This window comes from Periplaneta americana, chromosome 9 (genome assembly GCF_040183065.1).
Source record: "Periplaneta americana isolate PAMFEO1 chromosome 9, P.americana_PAMFEO1_priV1, whole genome shotgun sequence".
Taxonomy (NCBI): Eukaryota; Metazoa; Arthropoda; class Insecta; order Blattodea; family Blattidae; genus Periplaneta; species Periplaneta americana.
Genome location: NC_091125.1, coordinates 170,036,251 through 170,058,048, shown reverse-complemented (window position 1 = coordinate 170,058,048; position 21,798 = coordinate 170,036,251). Strand labels below are relative to the sequence as shown.

Genomic DNA, 21,798 nt, shown 5'->3' with positions numbered 1-21,798 from the left:
ATCAAGCTTTCAGGTATAACTCCCTGTAAAGTTGATTTGAATAATTTCGATACCCGGCCCCGAAACAATTTTTCCCTCGAAATTATTCAAGAAATTACTTATTACAAACTGAACTTTTCTGTCTCTTGGGACATTTCTGTTGGATGTTTCTTCTGATATAGAGTTCTTCTCGTAAAATTGTTGCCACCACATTTTGAACTCCAATATGTCTGCAGTGCGTATTTCCTTCATAGTGAACTTTCGAGTTGTACTAGACTCTACGATTAGCTGTGTGAATTCATGTACAGTATAGAATCTATCATGATTTTATATTTATCTTTTTATTATACTGAAATCCCTATCACATGGGAGGAATGAATGTCTTCTCATAAGGAAATAGTGTTTAATTTTTTTTTAAATCCACTGGTATATCAGTCGGTGCTAACAGAAGTCTTTTTACAACATGATTTTTAGTTTCTCTTCCACAGTTATCAGAATATAAGTGCAATTCAGTAAACTGTGGAGGAATATTTTACAAAAACTCATAGATGGAGCATACTTCATTGGGTCCTTTGTTTGATATGCTCTTCTTCACTAATACACCAATAAAATGTATGAAACAATACGAACTGTACTGTTAATGAAGTTTATTGTATTATCTTCAGCTGTTTCATGCTACAATGGATAAAGTTATTTGCAATTACGTATACCAACATGACATGCTATAAGGGATTCAGTCACTGACTGAGATCCTTATGGTGTGTAACATTTTAACTCCATGCTCTGTTTCTACCATAATTGTGCATATGACGAAGGTTTTTCTTGACTGAAGCCCTTTTAGCATAGGCCTTTGCTGATTCAATAAAATTATAGGAGTGGTTCCTTATACTGTATATCTTCCAAATAGCATGCCTTTTTGTCTTTATAAATTCTCGATATAACAATAAATTCCTCTAGAATAATTTTTTCTAGTCCACGTGATTTCGTTGTATCGAGATTTCACTGTACCGGTATTTAATGTTTCCGTTTAGTGGCACACATGCATATACTATACTTCACAAAAAATACTGTATCCATAGGCCTACAACTGAAGCTGCGAACTGATTCAGAATCATTGCATGTCTGTTGTCCTGTGATGTGGAAGGATCATTTTCACAGTATAAATTGTTGTCCAGAGATAATTAATCGGCATGCATTTATGATGGAGAACTTGGAAATGACCTTTGTTGTTCACTGCAATTCTCGAACAACTATTAGCAACTGATACTCAAGTGTGATTGGTGAGTACTTTACTTACTTACTTACAAATGGCTTTTAAGGAACCCGAAGGTTCATTGCCGCCCTCACATAAGCCCGCCATAAGTTAGGTCCCTATCCTGTGCAAGATTAATCCAGTCTCTATCATCATATCCCACCTCCCTCAAATCCATTTTAATATTATCCTCCCATCTACGTCTCGGCCTCCCTAAAGGTCTTTTTCCCTCCGGTCTCCCAACTAACACTCTATATGCATTTCTGGATTCGCCCATACGTGCTACATGCCCTGCCCATCTCAAACGTCTGGATTTAATGTTCCTAATTATGTCAGGTGAAGAATACAATGCGTGCAGTTCTGCGTTGTGTAACTTTCTCCATTCTCCTGTAACTTCATCCCTCTTAGCCCCAAATATTTTCCTAAGCATCTTATTCTCAACCACCCTTAACCTATGTTCCTCTCTCAGAGTGAGAGTCCAAGTTTCACAACCATACAGAACAATCGGTAATATAACTGTTTTATAAATTCTAACTTTCACATTTTTGGACAGCAGACTAGATGATAAGAGCTTCTCAATCGAATAATAACATGCATTTCCCATATTTATTCTGCGTTTAATTTCCTCCCGAGTGTCATTTATATTTGTTACTGTTGCTCCAAGATATTTGAATTTTTCCACCTCTTCGAAGGATAAATCTCCACCTAGCATTATTTTTTTAAATTAAGTCGTTATTTTTGCAGTATTTAAATAAAATATTTTTTAGTACATGCTATCTAAAATAGTTGCTTTTCGGACTGTTATCAGTTCCAAAAATTGAACTTAAGTGGCCTAGTGCTTACTGAGGTGGTCCCAATCTTGTTTCTGAGTCTGTACATAGGCTGACCAGATTTTTTATGGTCCAACAGAGAACATCGGCAATTTTAAGAAAAACCACAAACACTTATCTAGTCACTATCCGTTGAAATGTTGCAGAAATTACATGTAATAGTAGATACAATTATAGAACTTTGCACACTAAATTTGTAAAGTATCCTAACTTTCTGAATTAAATGAATAAACACACATAACTTCTATACATAATTATGGCCACTAAGAATTCAATGTATCGAAGTCTTTCACATGATATTGTACACACTGAATTCTAACACACACATTTTACAAGTACTGGTCTGAAGAATGTATCTTTTTAAGGATCTGTTCATTCCCATACAGCTTCACACTAAGTTCTTCACATGAGAAATTAAAGTTTGTTTTCACTTGTTAAAAAAATGTTGTTTTATTTAACGACACTCGCAACTACAGAGGTTATATCAGCGTCGCCGGATGTGCCAGAATTTTGTCCCGCAGGAGTTCTTTTACATGCCAGTAAATCTACTGACATGAGCCTGTCGCATTTAAGCACACTTAAATGCCATCGACCTGGCCCGGGATCGAACCCGCAACCTTGGGCATAGAAGGCCAGCACTATACCAACTCGCCAACCAGGTCGACTGTTTTCACTTGTAACAAAGCTGTTTCAATTTTCATTCTTGACTTTCTATCAGTCCAGATTGAGTTCATTGTGGAGAAAAGTCTTTCAACTGACGAATTACTGACTGAAAGACACGATTAATGACACTATCACAGTCTAGTTTATACAGTCGCGAAGCTCAATACGTAGTAAATATGCAAACATTAGATAGTTGCTCACCACTAGAATCGCTAATATCGCCTCATTACAGGCAATGCAAAATGGTACCGTCACAGTCTATTGTTTCTAGCACCCTCAAAACTCAAGCTTCGTGACTGTATATAGTAGACTGTGACACTATTTTGATTAGATTTTCAAATGGAATAGAATTTTTTTTTGAAATGTTGAAAAACATCACACCAATTTTCACCTGTTGGTTTGTCACAAAACTTTTCATTTTTTGAACTACTTAAAAATGGACGCTGAGGCAGTTCTAACACTTCTGCGCAATGCGAATGAAGACAAAGATGGTATATCATATGTTCTTCTCAAAGAGAGCAGAATATCTTATAAGTTACTGTGCTTTCTGTTTCTTCTGTCTCATACTGAGAACCGTTCAGAAATGTGCATGAAACACGGAAAGCCAATCAACGTCCAGCTCCTCGGCTGACTACTCCCCCCGTCACTATAAATAAGGAGCAAGATATCCCAATAATTACCAGTTAACCCTGAAGATGAGGAAGATGAACATCCTCGAAACGTCGCTGGATCACCAACTTATTATCTGCTGGAAGCCCGAGAACGTTTTGAATTATCATGTCACCAGGAAAGCTTCAGTAGTTATTTTAACAATTTCATCACGTGCAAAAAAATTATTTAATTACATAGGAATCCGCTTCCTAGTCATTAAATGACAATGTAGACCAAGTTCACTTGGTTTTTTTACCTACATTTGACTGTCACGGGAAAGATAAGAACTGTCTCTGAATACGGATCTGGCACTTTACTTTATATGATCTCAAAACCAAGCTCTCAGACTCATTACTGGTGGAATCAAAACAACTCCAATAGATTCTATGAGATTCCTTACTAATATTAACAGCATCAAAATGACAATAGAAGAAAAAGCACTGATTCAATATGAAAAACTTATCAGATTACCAGGAAACAATTGAAGGGTACACGGGAATAACGATCAAGGTCCATTTTAGAAAGTTTCGAGAAAAACGAATTTTAAAGTTTAAGTATTTAATACTTTGTTATGTGTGTATTTAATAGAAATTGATGTAGTGGAATGTCAACAATGATGATTTCTTATTACTAGCTAGACCACATGATAGTACTTCCTTTCCACTATAAGATGGCATTATTAACTCAATTTCGATTTTTGATGGACCTTGATCGCTTTTCCCGTGTACCCTTCAATTGGCATTCATACAGTTCTCTCTGTAGATTGAAAACTCAAAAAAGTTTCATATCCATGGTTCAAGAATTAAAACAGAAAATCAATATCCCGAATTTAAAAGAAAACTTACAAATTAAACCAAACCCTTTAACTCTATTAAATATAGAATATAATCTAAATTTAACGGAAGAAATACTGAAATCAGAAGTAAACACTGAAATAATGAAACAATTGTCTTTAGAGACAATTAATATTAGGTACCCTCCACAAAACTGGCTTCATTTATACACTGACGGATCCTTCATCTCCAGAGAACAAGTTGCCGGTGCAGGTGTTACGTGCTGTCTCTTCTCACTTTATAGATCTCTTGGGTATGGAACAACAAGTTTTGATAGAGAAATCGTTGCAATAAGTGAAAGTCTCAGGAATCTTCTATGCCACATCAATAAATTTAGGAATGCAGTTATATTGTCAAACTCCAAAGCAGCTATTCTATCAATAGTCTCTAAACACACACCTTCATCTCAAACAGCAGAAATAACTAAAATGCTCTCTCAATTAATATCACTCAATAAAAGAATTGTATTCCAATGGATACCATCCCATTGTGGAATCCTGGGAAACGAGAATGCGGATGCTTTAGCAAAGAAGGGCAGCACTGCTACTTACAGACCTGTTACTAAATCTACGTATTACTCTGTGAAAAGATTTATTAAATCTACATACTTAGACTTCAACAAACAAAATTTGATAACACAATCCCAAGGGAAAAAATGGAACTCTCTGCATCATAATCCACAGTTAATTCCCGATTTACCACGCAAACCATCTGTAGCTGCATTTAGATTGGCAACAGGCCATGATTGTTTGGCCAAACACCTGCATAGAATTGGAATATATCAGTCCCCTAACTGCCCATTGTGCAACTCAAACCAAGAAATGGATTCGGAACACCTCAAAATCTGTGCTTCAGTGGCTGGCCATGATAATATCTTTGAAAAATATTGGAGTGCAAGAGGTCAAATGACTTTATTGTCAAATGCCTGGCATTAGAAAACAACAGCAACTTCTGACTTGAGGAAGTCAACACGAAGTGAAGTTGAAGTAACGTTCTTGAATTCGACCTTTAGTCTGTAAAAAGAGTAACAAAGAAGTAGCTACTGTTTCCTTCACTTACACGTGGTCATGATCACGCTGCAAATTAAAGAAAAGGGAAGGAGATGATAAACACACATAGTTTTAGTTAGAGTAATATGTATATATATATTTTTATTATCAAATACACAATAAACATCTAAAGTAATTAATTACAAAGTTATAACAATCCAAATATAAATACCACTTTCTGTGCGGTGTCCCGCCCAAAGGCACGGCAACGCCATCTGCAACCTGTGCCAGCTCCGTGCAGATGCGTCTATATCTCTCTGAAAATATACGTGTCTCCTCTTAAAACTCTCCTCATTTGATTCTCGCGCTCCATAGGTTTGGCACCTTTGGTTTCAACTTCCTCAAGGACTGACTTGCTCGTTTCTCTTGACAACTATAACAATTTGAACAACAATGTCCAAACATTTATACAATAAATGTAGAACCCTTTATCTGAAATTAAATTCAATCCCAACACGGGAAATAAAAAAAAAAAAAGCTGCAAATGAAGCACTATGAAGAAACTCCACTACACTCGGCTGCCCCATGATTTTGAGCCTCTTGTGATTTTGCTGATTGGACGTACAGCTCCAAGAAGACTCTGATAACTGGGGAACTTTGTCAACTGGAGTGCTTTCTGAAGAGAAGGGGTTCTACACCGTGACGATGGTAACCAAACTCTCGCACAGCAATAAACAGAGATCTAGAACAACACAACTAAACTAATTATATTACACTGGGTAAATAAAGCAGGGGGTAAAAATTGATATGTTGCTTCTTAAAATGTAAAATATGAAGTTAAGATGAGGTACATAAATGATTAATCAGCAGACGTATGGAAGAAATGAAACCGGCGCTGGTCAACATTCCCATGGTTAGTGTTAGCACCAGATTGTTACCTACATTAACTGGATGGCACTCTGTGAGTCTAACTGTCGTTCAGACGGTACGACTTGAGCTGTGAATGCGTGGTCATGGTGACCGTGTGCTTCTCAACTGTTCGCTGCGATGTGTGCTGCTTCAGCATGCGCTGCTCTAAGGTTGTGCTTTCATCGTTCACTGATGACTCTGAGTAGTTGTTGGTCGTCATACTCGAGTAGGTCTGCCCAGCTGGGCTGCTCGAAATTTCTGGAATCATGATCTTCCTGGTGACTGGCGACAGCCTCTTCGTCCCATCGCCTGTCTCATCCAGCATGCCTTGGATGTCGTTGTAGGCGTGCTCTACCTTCTTGATGCTGGACAGCAGTTTTTCAGGCGATGACAGTCCCTGCACGTTACCGTTGGTCGTGTATACCAACGATGAGTTCGCCGACTGCTTCGGAGTAAGTGAGTTGTCATATGCCCGGGTCTCATACCTGTAACAGGAAACACACATGATTTCTTTTTTGTTCCGAATACACTGCAGCCTTATAGGTTATTGTGCTTGGTGATAGTAAAATGGTATTTGGCGAGGTGAGTTCATGAATTCGTCATTTTTGTAACAATTCCGCTGTTAGATGCCAGCTATTCAAGCGATCCGTGATACAATTCTGTGCAGACCAAGTGTGTGCAGCGGCATGGCATATTAGAAACTATCATAACGTAATGTCCATAAGAGATGTCTTTGCGTAGAAACGAAATTGCGTCCCCACATTACCTGGCAGGATATGCGTGGCTCTCGGAAACCACCGTTTTAACGTAGAAGGACAATTTGAATCCATATTTGTTAAAAAACGTTAATCAGGAAAATCAAACTTCTAGGAAACTTAAAAGAATTGTTATTTAAACAAAACTGAAGTATTATTTTAGCTATCTGTAGGTCCGTTATGGATACATAAAAATCACGTCATTTTAATACACCAAACGAGAAGTCTAACTATAAATATTACGAAAAACTGAAAATCACAAAAATTGTGACTGACATAGTTTTAACAATTACCGATTCATTTGTATTATTAACCGATTTTGGGGGTCACTGGCTTTTTTATTTGACAGCGACTGTGGATCTATCTTAGTTGCTGTTTGCTTAAGCCTCCTCACAGCGTGAAGGTAATAAACAAAATTCTGACTATCAAAATCTTGTGGACATTAACTGCACAAATCTAGAAGGGACAACGCGATGTCCGCAAGTAAAGCTGGATTCATGTATTAAGAAGCAAGTATAACTTATAATGGAGAAGAATGATTATAAAGTCACATGTGACTCACCTCGTGGTGAAGGACTCGTAGCCGCTGCCATAACCATCAGGCTCGGTGTCGGACGCGCTGGTGTCGCCGCCCTTCAGCTTATACTTGGCCTGGCGAATGGCAGTGAGGCGTCCGCGGGCCTCTTCCAGCTGCCGCTCGATGCGCAGCACCTCGGAGCGCGCGTTGATCTCCTGCGCGATGCCTCCCACCATGCGTCGGTTCAGCACCAGGCTGCGCTCCTCCTCCTGCTGGATGGCCTGCTGTGCCGCTCGCACCAGGTTGTCGGTCGCCCGCTTCACTGCGTTGCCAGCCGCTTGCAGGCGCTTGGTGCTGTCGGCGTCGGGGTCGGCCTTTACCTTGCAGGCCACGAGCAGCTGCGCCGTGGAGGACGCCACCTGCTTGGCGCTCGAGATCAGCTTCTCCTCAGAGGCCATGCCCTGCACCAGTGAGTTGGCGGACTCCACAAGGCTGTGGGTGGCGGCCGCCACCAGGCGCGCTGCTGAGATGAGACCCTCCGACCACTGCCCGTCGTCTGAGCTGGTCAGGGGGCGCCTGCTCACCTGTGATCACACAAAATATCACATGAATACATGTGTATCTAATGCCTACCCACTTTACTTGCGTGATTCAGGTTCCGCATATTGCAGATAGGATAGGACTATGATCCATTTTTCAAGTTGCATACCACTTTGGCAGGCCACGTTATGCATGATGTGTATCTGTGGAGAGTTAAGTCGTGTACTAGGGTGAGTGTATGTGTAAGTGTAGTGTAGGGAATGGGTGAGGATTGTGATGAGGAAGGGAGAAGGGGAAATCTTGTGCCGGCACGTAGCCTACTCCTTCCGAATAGCACCAAGGGGGCCGCCAGGCTTAATGTCCCCATCCGATGGATGATTTTTAAAATTTTTTATCTTATTGGGTTATTTTACAACGCTGTATCAACATCTAGGTTATTTCGCGTCTGAATGATATGAAGGTGATAATGCTGGTGAAATGAGTCTGGGGCCCAGCACCGAAAGTTACCCAGCATTTGCTCGTATTGGGTTGAGGGAAAACCCCGGAAAAACCTCAACAGGTAACTTGCCCCAACCGGGATTCGAACCCGGGCCACCTGGTTTCGCGGCCAGACGCACTGACTGTTACTCCACAGGTGTGGACTCCGCTTTCATTTATTTCCAATGTTGCCAAAGTGTGTGTCATTCTACAAGAGATGTGGAATCTTAATGTGTGCGGAATGATTGTGTATACATTGGAAAGCTATGTTATAGTCATCATCATCATCTTTTTGCAGACAAGTGTTAGACCATCTGGGTTGTTACCATATCATTCCATCTTTTTTTGGTCAACTAAGTGATCATCTGTCTCTTATTCTGTCCAAACAATCGAGACTACTGTTCATTATGTGAAGAGGTCAACTTCGAATTACATAGCACGTGTGTGGGCATGGGTTCTCACCTTGCCCTGGTCGATAAGTTCTCGTTGAGCAGCGGAGGCAGCTTTCACAAGAGCAGAGTTTGCGGCAGCGATGGACTTGGCCGCTTCCAGGATCATCTCGTCGAAGTTGAGGCTCTCATCAGCCTCCTACAACACAAGCGGTCAAGACTATAATATGGCGCAACACAGTCAAGTACTGCAATGAAAATACATCGTTGTGCACACCAAAGAGAAGAGCTAAAAACATGCATCTGTAAGTAGAGTGTATCTACACATACAGAATATATTCAAAGTCTGATGACACAGCAACAGTGTAGTAATGATGAAATAAGGAGCGGAAAGCTTGCTACCAATCTCACAGAGGTTACATAGATCAAACCCTAGTTCCTTTAGCAAGAAGCAGTCAAGTGAAGGAACTACAGCTGGGCTTCGAAATCTAGAAATGAGATCTTAAAATATCCTTTTCTTACATCTACAGTTCACGTACTTCTAACATATTATGGTAGATGGACTTAACGTACACTGCCATGCTATACAGTCGGAAAACAAAGGGGTCAAAGTCATCATAATAAATGCAACAAATAGCAATATGTATTTCTATATTTACATTAATAAAGGAACTACAATTCAACAAAGATTTCATTCTGAGATTTAGTATTATTCAGCAAGATTATTAATAAAGAAAATAATACAATTCTAGTACACGTCTTCTTTATTGCACCAGACATAATAAAGTGCATCTACACGGTTCAACTTTTCTTTCAGCTTCAAGCATTCAAGCAATGCTTGCAAGATTGATATTTAATATTAATAAATATATTACAGGTGTTTCAGACCACCCGTATCAGCCTTTTTTCTCGAAAACTATATGATACTGGTTGTTCATAAAAAAATTTTGATAACCAAAACCTATGTAAAGAATCGATTGGTGGCAGTACCATTTCCCGTAACAAACCGGAAGTAGGTGTACCTGTCGTCAACTTCGAAATTTCAAATGAGAACATGGATCATTGAAGGTGCCATTGGAAACTACTTTTAAAAAGAAACAACTTTTACTGAAACTTATTTTTTTCTAACCTTTATTGTTTACTCACAAAGCAACAAAAATGATATTTTCTGAGAAATGTTGTATGTTGTCTATGTACGTATACTGGGTGTTCAGTTCAAAGTGTGTCATGGCTCGCTGTATGCCATCATGTGGCTAGTTGATGAGCCTAGAGAATTCAATCTTCCTACACTACCGCAGAGGCGTATTACTTATCTGCCAGAGAAGTTGCCTAGCAAGTACAACGTTCATTCAGAAGAGTACTTATCGATCAATACATACGGTAACACCAGTAGTGGCAGGAATGTGAATTGTTTCGAAATATGTACTGAGGTAAGGTTTTTTCTTACTGTCGGGATATGGGGAGAGGGTTAGGACGATTACTTACGTATTTGTTGACATTAACTTCGATGGTCAACATGGACACGGAGCATTTGATTTGTGTTGTGGAATGTTGCCGTATGCAACCGATGATAACAAATATCCTGCGTACGACTTGCCTGCGCAAAACACAGTTCGAAAAAGGTTATGGTAGCACACAGACCGTACAGACTGTCATCTGTTGCTAAGACGTTCAAGTTATACCGTACACGTTCTCAAGTTCAGATTGAACGCCTTGATTAATATGGAACTTCTCTGACACATAAGCTGAAACTCGCTTCAAATCGCTGACTCATCAATAGTGACGTCATGACACTTTGAAATGAACACCCAGTATATATAGTGAAGATGATGTTCAAAACAGCGCACCATGTGGACATAAAATCTTCACGCATCTTAACTGAACGCACATTTTAAACTTGATTATTTCAATATTCTTCCTAGATTACATGTGTATGCACATGGAAAATTGAACAGTGTAGATGTGATTTAACATCTTCTTCTGTGGATGGACACTAACTTCTGTACGGGGTGTTGTGTGTTGGTACGAAAGAATCATTTTCTTGCAGTGCTTTCTTTGATGGTATTTTTCACATACACAGCAAAAATGTTTTGAGACACCTCCGCTGTCTTTGCTGCTCTATTAAACTCAAACAGAAGAATATGTCGGAAGAGTTCGTTTTCTTCTACTTGACACTCCGTGTTCTACAGCCCACAAATAGCACAAACTTTCTTCAAATCGGCAAAATTCAAGGCATATTTACAAGCACAACACTTCAAATAATAAATGACACAGGATAAACAATCTCCTAATGATGCAGTGATGTGATGAATAAAATTGCTACGAAATTATGCATCAACTTAAGACATATTATAAATTCTGCGTAAGCATTGTGCTTTGTTTACGTATTATTATTTCTTATTGTAATTAAGTTATTTATGCGAAGAAGGTGTTTTTATGGACATGCCTCTGTACCTTCAAATAAAATTGATAGATATAAAGTTTATGTGAGCAATATATTATTTCTACAGACAATAAGAGCCCATTAAAAGGAAGCAGATTTTTACTGAACGTGAAAGGGCCCTGTCTGTAATGAGACGACTCTAGGAAAAATTTTCCGGAAATATTTGGCCTACACATTGATAGATATGAAGTTTGTGTGAGCGATATATTATTTCTACAGACAATAAAATATCATTAAAAGGAAGTGGATTTTTACTGCACGTGAAAGGACCCTGTCTGTAATGACACGACTCTAGGAAAAATTTTATGGAAATATTTGGCCTACATATAAATCTGAAAGTAGAACAATAAGTGTGCCCCCACCTGCAATCCACGTATCTTACCATCATACAAATACAAGGACCCACCACCTGCTGTTGCTGCTCCTGCAGATGGGACTGGCCACTGTAATAATATGTTTGATTCCTGGGTGATCAGACACAGACAACCAAGAATATCAAACATATCTCACAGGGGTCAGCACTTCTTCCACGCTCATGTTCACCTACATATAGCTCATACAGTAATGTATGCCTACCTGCACTGATCTTCTGGGACGCAGACTTGCCAACTTCTTTGCTGCAGCATCGATGGAAGCTGCTGCCCCCAGCAACTCGTTCTCTGCAATGACTGTTGGATCATCCGGGTCCACCCAGTCCGTTCCTGCAACCAAACATGAAAATCAGCATCTCCAGAGCAAGGAGATATCACTCATTACCTTCCACATACAGGAGATGTATGTATAATATTGATTTTTATCAACAGTAATCTCACTAGAGGTTTTGATTTATCTAGAGAAAATCAAAACTCGAGTGGGATTTAATTGACTATTACATGATTAGAAGAAAGTATATAAAGATTAAAAGAAATAAAGTACTCTAATACAATAAAGTATTAATTGACTCACAAAAATTCTATTTCATTAATGTTAGCTTCACCAAAATGTATGAACAGAGCTGCCATTTGCAGTTGACTGTCTATGCGGTAAACAAATGACGACTGCAAAGCATATCTTGTAGTGCCGTAAAGAATTTGCATTTTGAAATGTTGGCAAACAAAAAAACAAATGCTAGGGAACTGATAAAAACAAACAAATGCTAGAGAAGTAATAAAATTGTGGCGATAAGCAGCCATGATTGGTTGAAAAACGTCCTTTCGTATCATTTTATTGGTAAAAAGTAGTATGACGTAGTAAAAGTGTAATAGTCATTGTAAGAGTTGGGCAGCTGACAACTTTTACGTTTAAAACATGAAGGTGGAAAACAGAAATCATCCTCAACTGAGGACAATAAAACAAACTGAAGTTCTGGCAAAGTAAGAATTGTATTTCTTGTTGCAAAAAATGATGTACCAAGTCTTGTATATTATTAGTAAATACATTATTTGTTATTAGTCAATAGTTACAGTGACGTCACACTTTATGCTCCAAACAAATGAAGGTTACATGGAAAGAACATGTTAAGTCACTTTTTTTTAAAATTATTTTTGGTTTCTGGTGCCATCTGTTAGATCATAAGGTGAACTACCTTTCTAGTAAGTCTGAATGACAAAATTCCTGTTTTGTAACATAGTATCTTAAACTAAATGCTACATAAATTAATGAAGTCTTGGCAGTGTTTTGAAGTTAAATAATACTTCCAGAAAAAAAAAAAAAAAAAAAAAAACTTAGTTTTACGACATTTCTGATAAATGAATAAGTAGTAACATATCTATAGCTGCATGACTTGAGGCTTTCCTGGCGTTTGATGTAGAATAACTCTTCTCGGATTCTCAGCCAGGTGAGTTGGATAGTTGCTTCCAAGCTTTCGATGCCTACCTCTGTCATCTTGTTCAGAGAATGAAGTGTTGTGGGACCATGTCTAGCCGGTATATAAACATCAGTAGGGCTTCCTGCTGTGGACCAATCAGGAGCTAGTTCCTGGTCCTAACTGCTTGCCATGTGTTGGTGGTCGAAGCGTGTTGATGGCAGGTTTCCATGCTGTACTCAGCTGTAGGCCCCTGTCTCTGTTGAAATTATTGCCATCTAGCTGGATTTCGATGGCTTCCTTGATAACCAGGTCCCAACAACCTGATGTCTTGTCCAAGATGGTGGTGGGGTCAAAATCTATCTTATGGCACATTTTCAGGCTGTGTTGCGCTATGGCCGACTTATCAACTTATGCTGCATTGATGTTCCTTGCAGCATTCCATAATGGTGCGCCCTGTCTGCCCAATGTAGCATTTCCCACCTCACAAGGTATTTTGTAGACACCAGGTGTCCTAAGGCCAAGGTCGTCCTTAACTGGTCTCAGCAAGTTCTGGATCTTTGTGGGCGGCTTATGGATGGTCTCAACCCCGTGTTTTCTTAGCAGTCTGCTAATCTTGCCTGAGAAGAGACCATAGAACAGGATGGATATATGCCATGTCCTTCGTCTCCTCTTGTTCTTCGGCAGGTGGTTCCTCTGAGAAGGCCTTTCTGAGGGCCAAACTGATTTCCCTGTTGCCAAAGTTGTTTTGTTGGAACGTCTTGCATAGGTGACGGATCTCAGAAGGAAGACCATTATGGAAATCCCCCTCACCCTGTGCAGAAGAGTTGACAGGACTGTTTGTTTCTGAAGTTTCCATGAGTGATAACAGAACATTCCATGAGCGATAACAAAGCATTACTTTGCTACCTGAAGTTTCCATGAGTGATAACAAAGCATTACTTTGCTACCTGAAGTTTCCATGAATGATAACAGAGCATTACTTTGCTACATGAAGTTTCCATGAGTGATATCAGAGCATTACTTTGCTACCTGAGCATTACTTTGCTACCTGAAGTTTCCATGAGTGGTAACTAAGCATTACTTTGCTACATGAAGTTTCCATGAGTGGTAACTAAGCATTACTTTGCTACATGAAGTTTCCATGAGTGATAACAGAGCATTACTTTGCTACATGAAGTTTCCATGAGTGATAACAGAGCATTACTTTCCTACCTGAAGTTTCCATGAGTGATAACAGAGCATTACTTTGGTACCTGAAGTTTCCATGAGTGATAACAGAGCATTACTTTGCTACCTGAAGTTTCCATGAGTGATAACAGCCCTGTAGATCTCTGTATACATTATGTAAGATGTAGTAATGGAACCCATGTGTGATGGAGGTGAAACAATAGTACCTTTGAGCAGTTCAGCTGATGTCACCAACTCTGTGACACACTGTGCAATGCGCCGGGAGATGGGTGGCAGGCTCTGCTTGGCATCTGCTGCGCCACCTGGACGGCTCAGGATGTGCAGGATGGTCTGTAGCAGCTCGCGGTACTGAACTGCCACATCGTGACCTGCCTGCAGGGTGCGTGTGCGCAGCTCTTCATTGTCTGCAGAGTTCGCCGTTCCCTGCAATATCATAATGCTGTGTTCATCATTCACAACTAAGCAGCTTCCATGGGAAACATTCACAACTGTCCATTATCAATGCAAAACATTTCACTAAATTACTATGACGATGTAAAAAGTTGCCTAATAAATGCTGTGTAGTCACAATGCAACTAAGTTCAATCTGAAAATTACCAAAATCTTACTGTTAGTATCAGACTGTTCTGTTTTGTGATGATGTCAAGTGTTCTCTTCTCCCCAACTGGTTACTTTTCCTATCATCTTCAGTGACCTAACAATTACCATGTCTGCCACTGGATCGTGAGTTTAAACTCATCTCATATATTCATGGGACATAAAAAAAGGTGTCCCTAAACTATAGGAATATAAGAAACATTATGGGCTATTTCCTCAGCCAGTTCCTGTGCAACTACCGGTACAGCATTCTCTGATGCTCAAATAAACAAAACAGAAAAACAGGATCATGGGTTCTGAAGATTTCTACAAGTCGCTGAAACTTAAGAAAAGGATCAGAACAAGTCTTTAGCAGTGTTAGGTATCAGATGAAAGTTACCCAGGATTTGCACTTGATGGGTTGAGGGGAAAACCCCGGAAAAAACCTCAACCAATTAACTTGTCCCAATTAGAATTTGAATCTGGGCCCACTAATTTCATAGTCAGACATGCTAACCATTACTCCATTATTATGTGAAACAAGTAAAAAATTATATAAAAATAATAAATAATGCGTAGTAAGCAGATGAATTCAGTCCAGTAGAAGGTACGACTATGAAGAAATGTTGTTAATTCTGTCTGAACCTTTCTTCTTGGCCTTTCAAAGCATTAAAATAATTAGACAGTGCTCTGAATATCGTAATTCATGAACAGTGAACTATTTTCTATAACAGAGGGTAGCTGCAGATCTGATTTATGTCTTGTATTAAAATTATGAATGTTTTGATTTGTATCAAATGTGTTCTGGTTTTTAACATAGAACGTAAGCTATTCACAAGGTAAGCTCAATATTTCTGAATTTTGGAAAATCTTCTTACATGATGTCTCTATATGCACATGTCATTATTCTTAGAGCTTTCTTTTGTAAAACGAGAAGAGTTCAGCTTCAAATGAAAGTTCAGAATATTAATCCATAATTCATTACAGAATGAAACTATGGAAAGTATGCCATTTTAAGGGTGTTTATATTATACATCCAATAGAAGATATCCATCTTAATGCATAACAGGCAGAACTCAATTCAGTAATTTTTATTTACACAAACATTATTTGATTGAAGAAAAAAGTTTAATTTAAATAAAAAAAAATCAATTCAAATTTTAAAATCTTGAATATCTTTTCACCCTAGTGTAAAGTTGCAAGACTATTTTTCATTACACAACTTTTAACACTGTATCACTTCGGAATATGTGTGGTAAGACTTTCCTGTGTTAAATTTCAATGTACCTCGTTTACATGTTTCTACCTATTTATGGGTCATCTTCAGAACTGGTCGTTGGTCTTGGCACCACTAGTTCTGTTTCCTGTAAGGGTGTGTTCCTGCGGTATAGTGTAGAGTCAAAGAGTGTGTGTGTGTGTGTTTTGAAGTTGAGTTGTGTATTGAGAATTTGGTTGGGGTGTGTTTTTGTGTGTTCTAGTGTGTTTAGTTTCTGGTTTTTTGGTTGGATGTTAATATTTCCATGACTGTGTTGATGTCTCTGTGGGTGTGGTTAGCATTTGTGATGTGTTCTGCATATGTGGAGGTGTTTTGTAATTTTGTTATGGCTGTGATGTGTTCTTTGTAATGTGTTTGAAATGATCTGCCTGTCTGTCCTATGTAGAAGTTATTGCAGGTGTTACATTTGAGTTTGTATACGCCTGTGTGGTTGTATTTGTTTGTTTGTGTTGTTTGTGTGTTGAGATGTTTTTGTAGAGTGTTATTTGTTCTGTATGCGATGTTGTAATTTAATTTCTTGAATGAGGTTGCAATCTTGTGTGTGTTTTTGTTTTCGTATGTTAGTGTGATGTATTTTTTGTGTTCTTGTGTTTGTGTTGTATTCTTATGTTTTTTAAAATTTGTTCTGGTCCCACTCAAAAATATTTTTCCTAGAAACACTGCTTGTTTGCATGTAACAGGATTTAAAAAAAAGTCAAATCACTTGAAAATGCTCAATCAGTCAGAAAACAGCAACATGATGGTGGCTCATGAACTATGTAATCTAGTAATTTTCTACTGGTCATACACGTGGTACAGCAAGGCATGGAAGTAAGATTAAATTTTACGAGTCAATCAATGTAGGCTATGTTGCAGAAAGAAATTATTTAACAGAAGCAGAATGAAAATGCTATATACCTTGCATATAGTCAGCATGTCGGAAATGGCCTTACGGCCCATGTTGGCGGCCACGATGATGTCATCCTGCTTGCAGCTGTTGCCAGCAGCAACAGCCTTGGCAGTGGCCACAGTGATGGACTTCGTGCAGCGAACCAGGTCCTCTGGAGTTGCGTGAGTCTTCTGCTGCTCAGGGGAATGAAGGGCCTGCAAGGGACCAAGTTTTATTACCGAACATGTAAATGACAACATAGTCTTTTTTTCTATTGCACAATACTTCTTTTTCACGTGTTTATCATTCCTGGAAGAAATGAACACAGGTTTTCTTAAAATTTACCATTTTTTTTTTTTGGTGACAAAAGAACTTTCATTCGTTCTTTATATTTTGTAGTAAATTGTGCGAAACTGATTTAGAGAAAGCAAAAACACTGTGTTTTAGTGTCTGAATGTTTGATGAAGAAAACGGATGTAAGAACTTAGAAAATACTCGTATAGGGAGGTCACCAAAAAAAATTATATACAGTCCCTCCATAATATCTAAGAGAAGAGTTGAGGCAATGGAATCAGACATGGCCTACTTTAATGCATAATCCAGTAAGCAATTACAATGGCTTTGCCTACTATTATTCAGTTGAGAAGCTTTTGTCATCCAGTCTGCTTTCAAAAGAACTGAAAGTTAGAATTTATAAAACAGTTGTATTACCGGTTCTTCTGTATGGATGTGAAACTTGGACTCTCACTTTGAGAGAGAAACAGAGGTTAAGGGTGTTTGGGAATAAGATGCTCAAGAAAATATTTGGGGCTAAGAGGGATGAAGTTCGGTTGAGAAACTTTTATCATCCAGTCTGCTGTCGAAAAATCTGAAAGTTAGAATTTATAAAGCAGTTATATTACCGGTTGTTCTGTATGGCTGTGAAACTTGGACTCTCACTTTGAGAGAGGGACAGAGACTACGGATGTTTGAGAATAAGATTCTTAGGAAAATATCTGGGGGCTAAGAGGGATGAAGTTACAGGAGAATGGAGAAAGTTACACAACACAGAACTGCACACATTGTATTCTTCACCTGACATAATTAGGAACATAAAATCCAGACGTTTGAGATGGGCAGGGCATGTAGCACGTATGGGCGAATCCAGAAATGCATATAGAGTGTTAGTTGGGAGGCCGGAGGGAAAAAGACCTTTAGGGAGGCAGAGACGTAGATGGGAAGATAATATTAAAATGGATTTGAGGGAGGTGGGATATGATGATAATGGATTAATTTTGCTCAATAGGGACCAATGGTGGGCTTATGTGAGGGCGGCAATGAACCTCCGGGTTCCTTAAAAGTAAGTAAGTAAATAAGTAAGAGGGATGAAGTTACGGGAGAATGGAGAAAGTTACATAAAGCAGAATTACACCTGACATAACTAGGAATGTTAAATCCAGACGTTTGAAATGGGCAGGGCATGTAGGATGTATGGATAAATTAAAAAATGCATATAGAGTGCTAGTTGGGAGGCCGGAGGGAAAAAGACCTTTGAGGAGGCCGAGACATAGATGGGAGGATAATATTAAAATTGATTTGAGGGAGTGGGATATGATGGTAGGGACTGATTAATCTTGCTCAGAATAGGGGTTGATGACAGGCTTATGTGAGGACGGCATTTAAGCAAGTACGTACTATTAAGTAAATACAAGGTTAATAGGTTTTCCTTATTTCACAGTGATAAAGTGGCTGTAATAATATTTTGTGCGAGATCGTGCGTATTTGCTTGCTTTCCGCACAAAACCAATACACGGTAAGTGTGAAATACCACATTCAGTATTCCCAACGTAACACACATAACAATTTCCCTATTCTTACTGCTTAAGCGTCATATTCATTTTACATATTATTTTTAAAGACGTTCAATATAGTAATAATTATAAATTGGAAACTTACCACTGCAATTTCACCTGAATTGCACTGTTAATTATTGTTTTTAAATATTTGCAAAAATTAAGTAAACTCTACAACACCACAAAAGTTACTGCATTTGTAATGCAAGTAACATTACGGAAGCCGTGAAAAAATCAACAAGATTCCAGACTCATCATAGACTGGGGAAAAAAAAAAGACAGACGTATATCATGGCCTGCTGCAGTATAGTAAACACAGAAAACATTTTATAGGAACAATGTTGAAGATAGCTATATTTGTTTTCCAAAGTTGCCATCATTGAACAGAAACCAAGATGGAGATTTCATTGAAACTAATTAGAAATTCCTCTTTCAGATATGTAATAAACGATATTCGCACAAAATAATGTACGATACACGAGCGGTATGTTTGTTTTCATATTCTCAGAAATTAAAAAAGCTCAACTACGTTTCGCTTTTTCAATCTATTCCTCGAACATGAAAACGTCAACATACCGCTCTTGTAACGTATATTACTATTACAGCCTTTTCAAAATAATTACCAGCGTTTATGTCAAACAAATGCCTGTATTACAGTGAATCATGATCGGTTTCTGTCAAAGTTTAAATGTCGCTTGTCAACTTAGTGCAAGGGAATAGTTAACAGCAAAATTATGTTCAATTATTTCAGTTAAATTAACTTTTAGGGGGAGAAAAGACTCTGTGTCTGGTGTGGTATATCTCTACTATGGCAAGATTCAGTGTGAAGTGACCAAACCAAGTACTTCTCATGGCCATGTATGTTGAGAGAGAGATGCATGCAAGCAATAAACTGTGAAATTCTTTGTGCAGGAAGGTTCAGGTGTCTGTATGTGTGCTCTGCTGTACGCTATGTTCCACCTACCCGGATCTCTTGTGCGATGGCCTCAATGGTTGACTCAAGCGCACGTGTGCCACGTGTGTGCTCATCTTCCACAGCTTTCACAGTCTTCAGTAATGACGTCACGTTGGTCACCATCACCTGTGTACACAATGAACGTTCGTTATAAGCTCCAATTTGGCAGGGATGCCAACCTTGCAGAGCACCCCTGTGACATGCATCACAAACACTGTTAGTGGGGCACCAATCAGGCAGACATTTGTTAGAATCATAGGAAGGACTGCTTGCTATGCAGCGTACAAGCAGGGCTGCACCAACTACCAAGAGGGCACACGTCTCCACTGTGAAGGAAAACGGGGTAACAAGAGTGTTTCATAACATGTGGAAAATATTAGAAATTAATTCAAGATCTCAAAATCAATTTTTTTTTAGCTGAAATACAACGAAAACACAATCCCGGAATTTATTCTGCACAATTTCCCCATCTGGAACAGCATTACACAACTATCAAATTGTCGTTGTATTGAAAGACACAGAGAAGAACTGGCAGCATAGATAAGCTTATAAAGTTATTTTGTTAGACAAGCAGCCCTACTAAGAACAATAACATTTCTGAGGTACAGCACACTTGTGTCCCAGTATTCTGCGTCAATTACAACTCCTCCATTCAACTATTTACAGTGCTCAATAACTCATGAGGTGCTTTGCAGTGGCGTAGCGTCAATGTAAGCTAAAAAGCTCAGCTTCCCCAGTTAATAATAATTTCATAATAAACCTGCAGTTTATGGACAAAATTATTTATTAATTTTAATAGAGTTTATATTTAAGCGTTAAATATTGTGATGCGGCAGCAGTAAACAAGAAGCCTGCACACACCAGCTTCCAAGCAGACTGGTTTCTGACACTCATTCTTCTGTGTAACCCACTCCGCAGATTTTCCGTCCCTTTCTAACTAAACTATCCTGGTCGCAAGGCTCGCAAGAAGCTAGCTTTGACATTGAGAATAAGTTCCGAGTTATCCCTTTTCGTCAGTTGTGTTCAGCTGAAGTGTTGGTGTGCATTGTGGCTGATATAATAAATAATGAGTGTAATAACAGTTCCTGACACCAATTTAAGTGAATTCTTTAGGACAATTCTATTATCAAGACTGACTTACGAACAAAAGTGTGATCTAAAAAACAAATGACCGACTCCCTTGCTGTCAATGAAGGACACAATCAAAAGACAGGTGCATACTTACGTAATGATACTAATACTGTATCTATTGACCGTTAATATTGTGATTTATCTAAGTATGACAGGGAGTGAGCGAATTTATACGTATACGTGTCCATTTGTTAGAGATATGTGTAAACCGTGAAATCATATTTTACTATGTACCATTTGAGGTCATGCCTTATTGGTGTTACTTACGAGGTTCCAACCAATCTTTGATTCCTGACTTGACATTGACAACTATTTATTTTAAGACTATATTTTTGTAATACGTTTTCTGATATTGCATGAAAGACAACTTGAGTTAGCTTCCCCTGCTCAAAATTTCATGCTACGCCACTGGTGCTTTGTGAAATATTTCAATTCATTCCATATATATTAATACAGTTTTTATAATATTTCACATCTGAAATTACACTACTGTTTCATTCATACAAAAACCACAGGTTGAATGTAACTTCGAGCACTTCTGTAAAAAAAAAAAGGCAATTACTGACAGAATACAAATGAGCTGTAATTAAGAAAAATGCGATAACAAACATGTTACGAGGACTATTAATTAAGTAACTTCCGTTTTCATACAGGGCACACAGTAATTGGCATAGCAATGCCGTCTTTGCACTGAATGTTGTGTGATTTAGTTCTCTTCAAACAGTGGTACAGAGAGGATCGTGCGGCTGTTACTCGCAGTGATACCAGTGTTCAAAATGTCTGCTGTAATTGAGAATCCCACCAGCTGTGAGATTTCTTGCAGTGAAAACTGTAAAGCAGCTGAAATCTATCTTGTTGCACTCTGGGGTGGTTTTTTTTACACAACAACTCCCTTCTGCATACTTTGCAGCACACTGTGTCTGTTCTGCAAAATTTCAACAGGGAAGTGTTTGATCATC

At 38.6% G+C, this 21,798-nt stretch overlaps 1 protein-coding gene across 2 annotated transcripts in view; it reads right to left on the bottom strand.

Moving 5' to 3' along the window:
- Positions 1–5,327: 5,327 nt before the first annotated feature.
- The window catches only part of rhea (Talin_middle and talin-RS domain-containing protein rhea), a 182,890-nt gene continuing 166,419 nt past the window's right edge, over positions 5,328–21,798 (bottom strand). For both annotated transcript variants that reach the window (XM_069836352.1, XM_069836353.1), the window contains exons 27-33: positions 19,718–19,834; positions 16,951–17,136; positions 14,408–14,624; positions 11,804–11,928; positions 8,858–8,983; positions 7,424–7,962; positions 5,328–6,591 (exon numbers count right to left, since the gene is read on the bottom strand). In XM_069836352.1, coding sequence (XP_069692453.1) covers positions 6,165–6,591; positions 7,424–7,962; positions 8,858–8,983; positions 11,804–11,928; positions 14,408–14,624; positions 16,951–17,136; positions 19,718–19,834 — 1,737 coding nt within the window. In that variant the 3' untranslated portion in view covers positions 5,328–6,164. The remainder of the gene's footprint in view (positions 6,592–7,423; positions 7,963–8,857; positions 8,984–11,803; positions 11,929–14,407; positions 14,625–16,950; positions 17,137–19,717; positions 19,835–21,798) is intronic.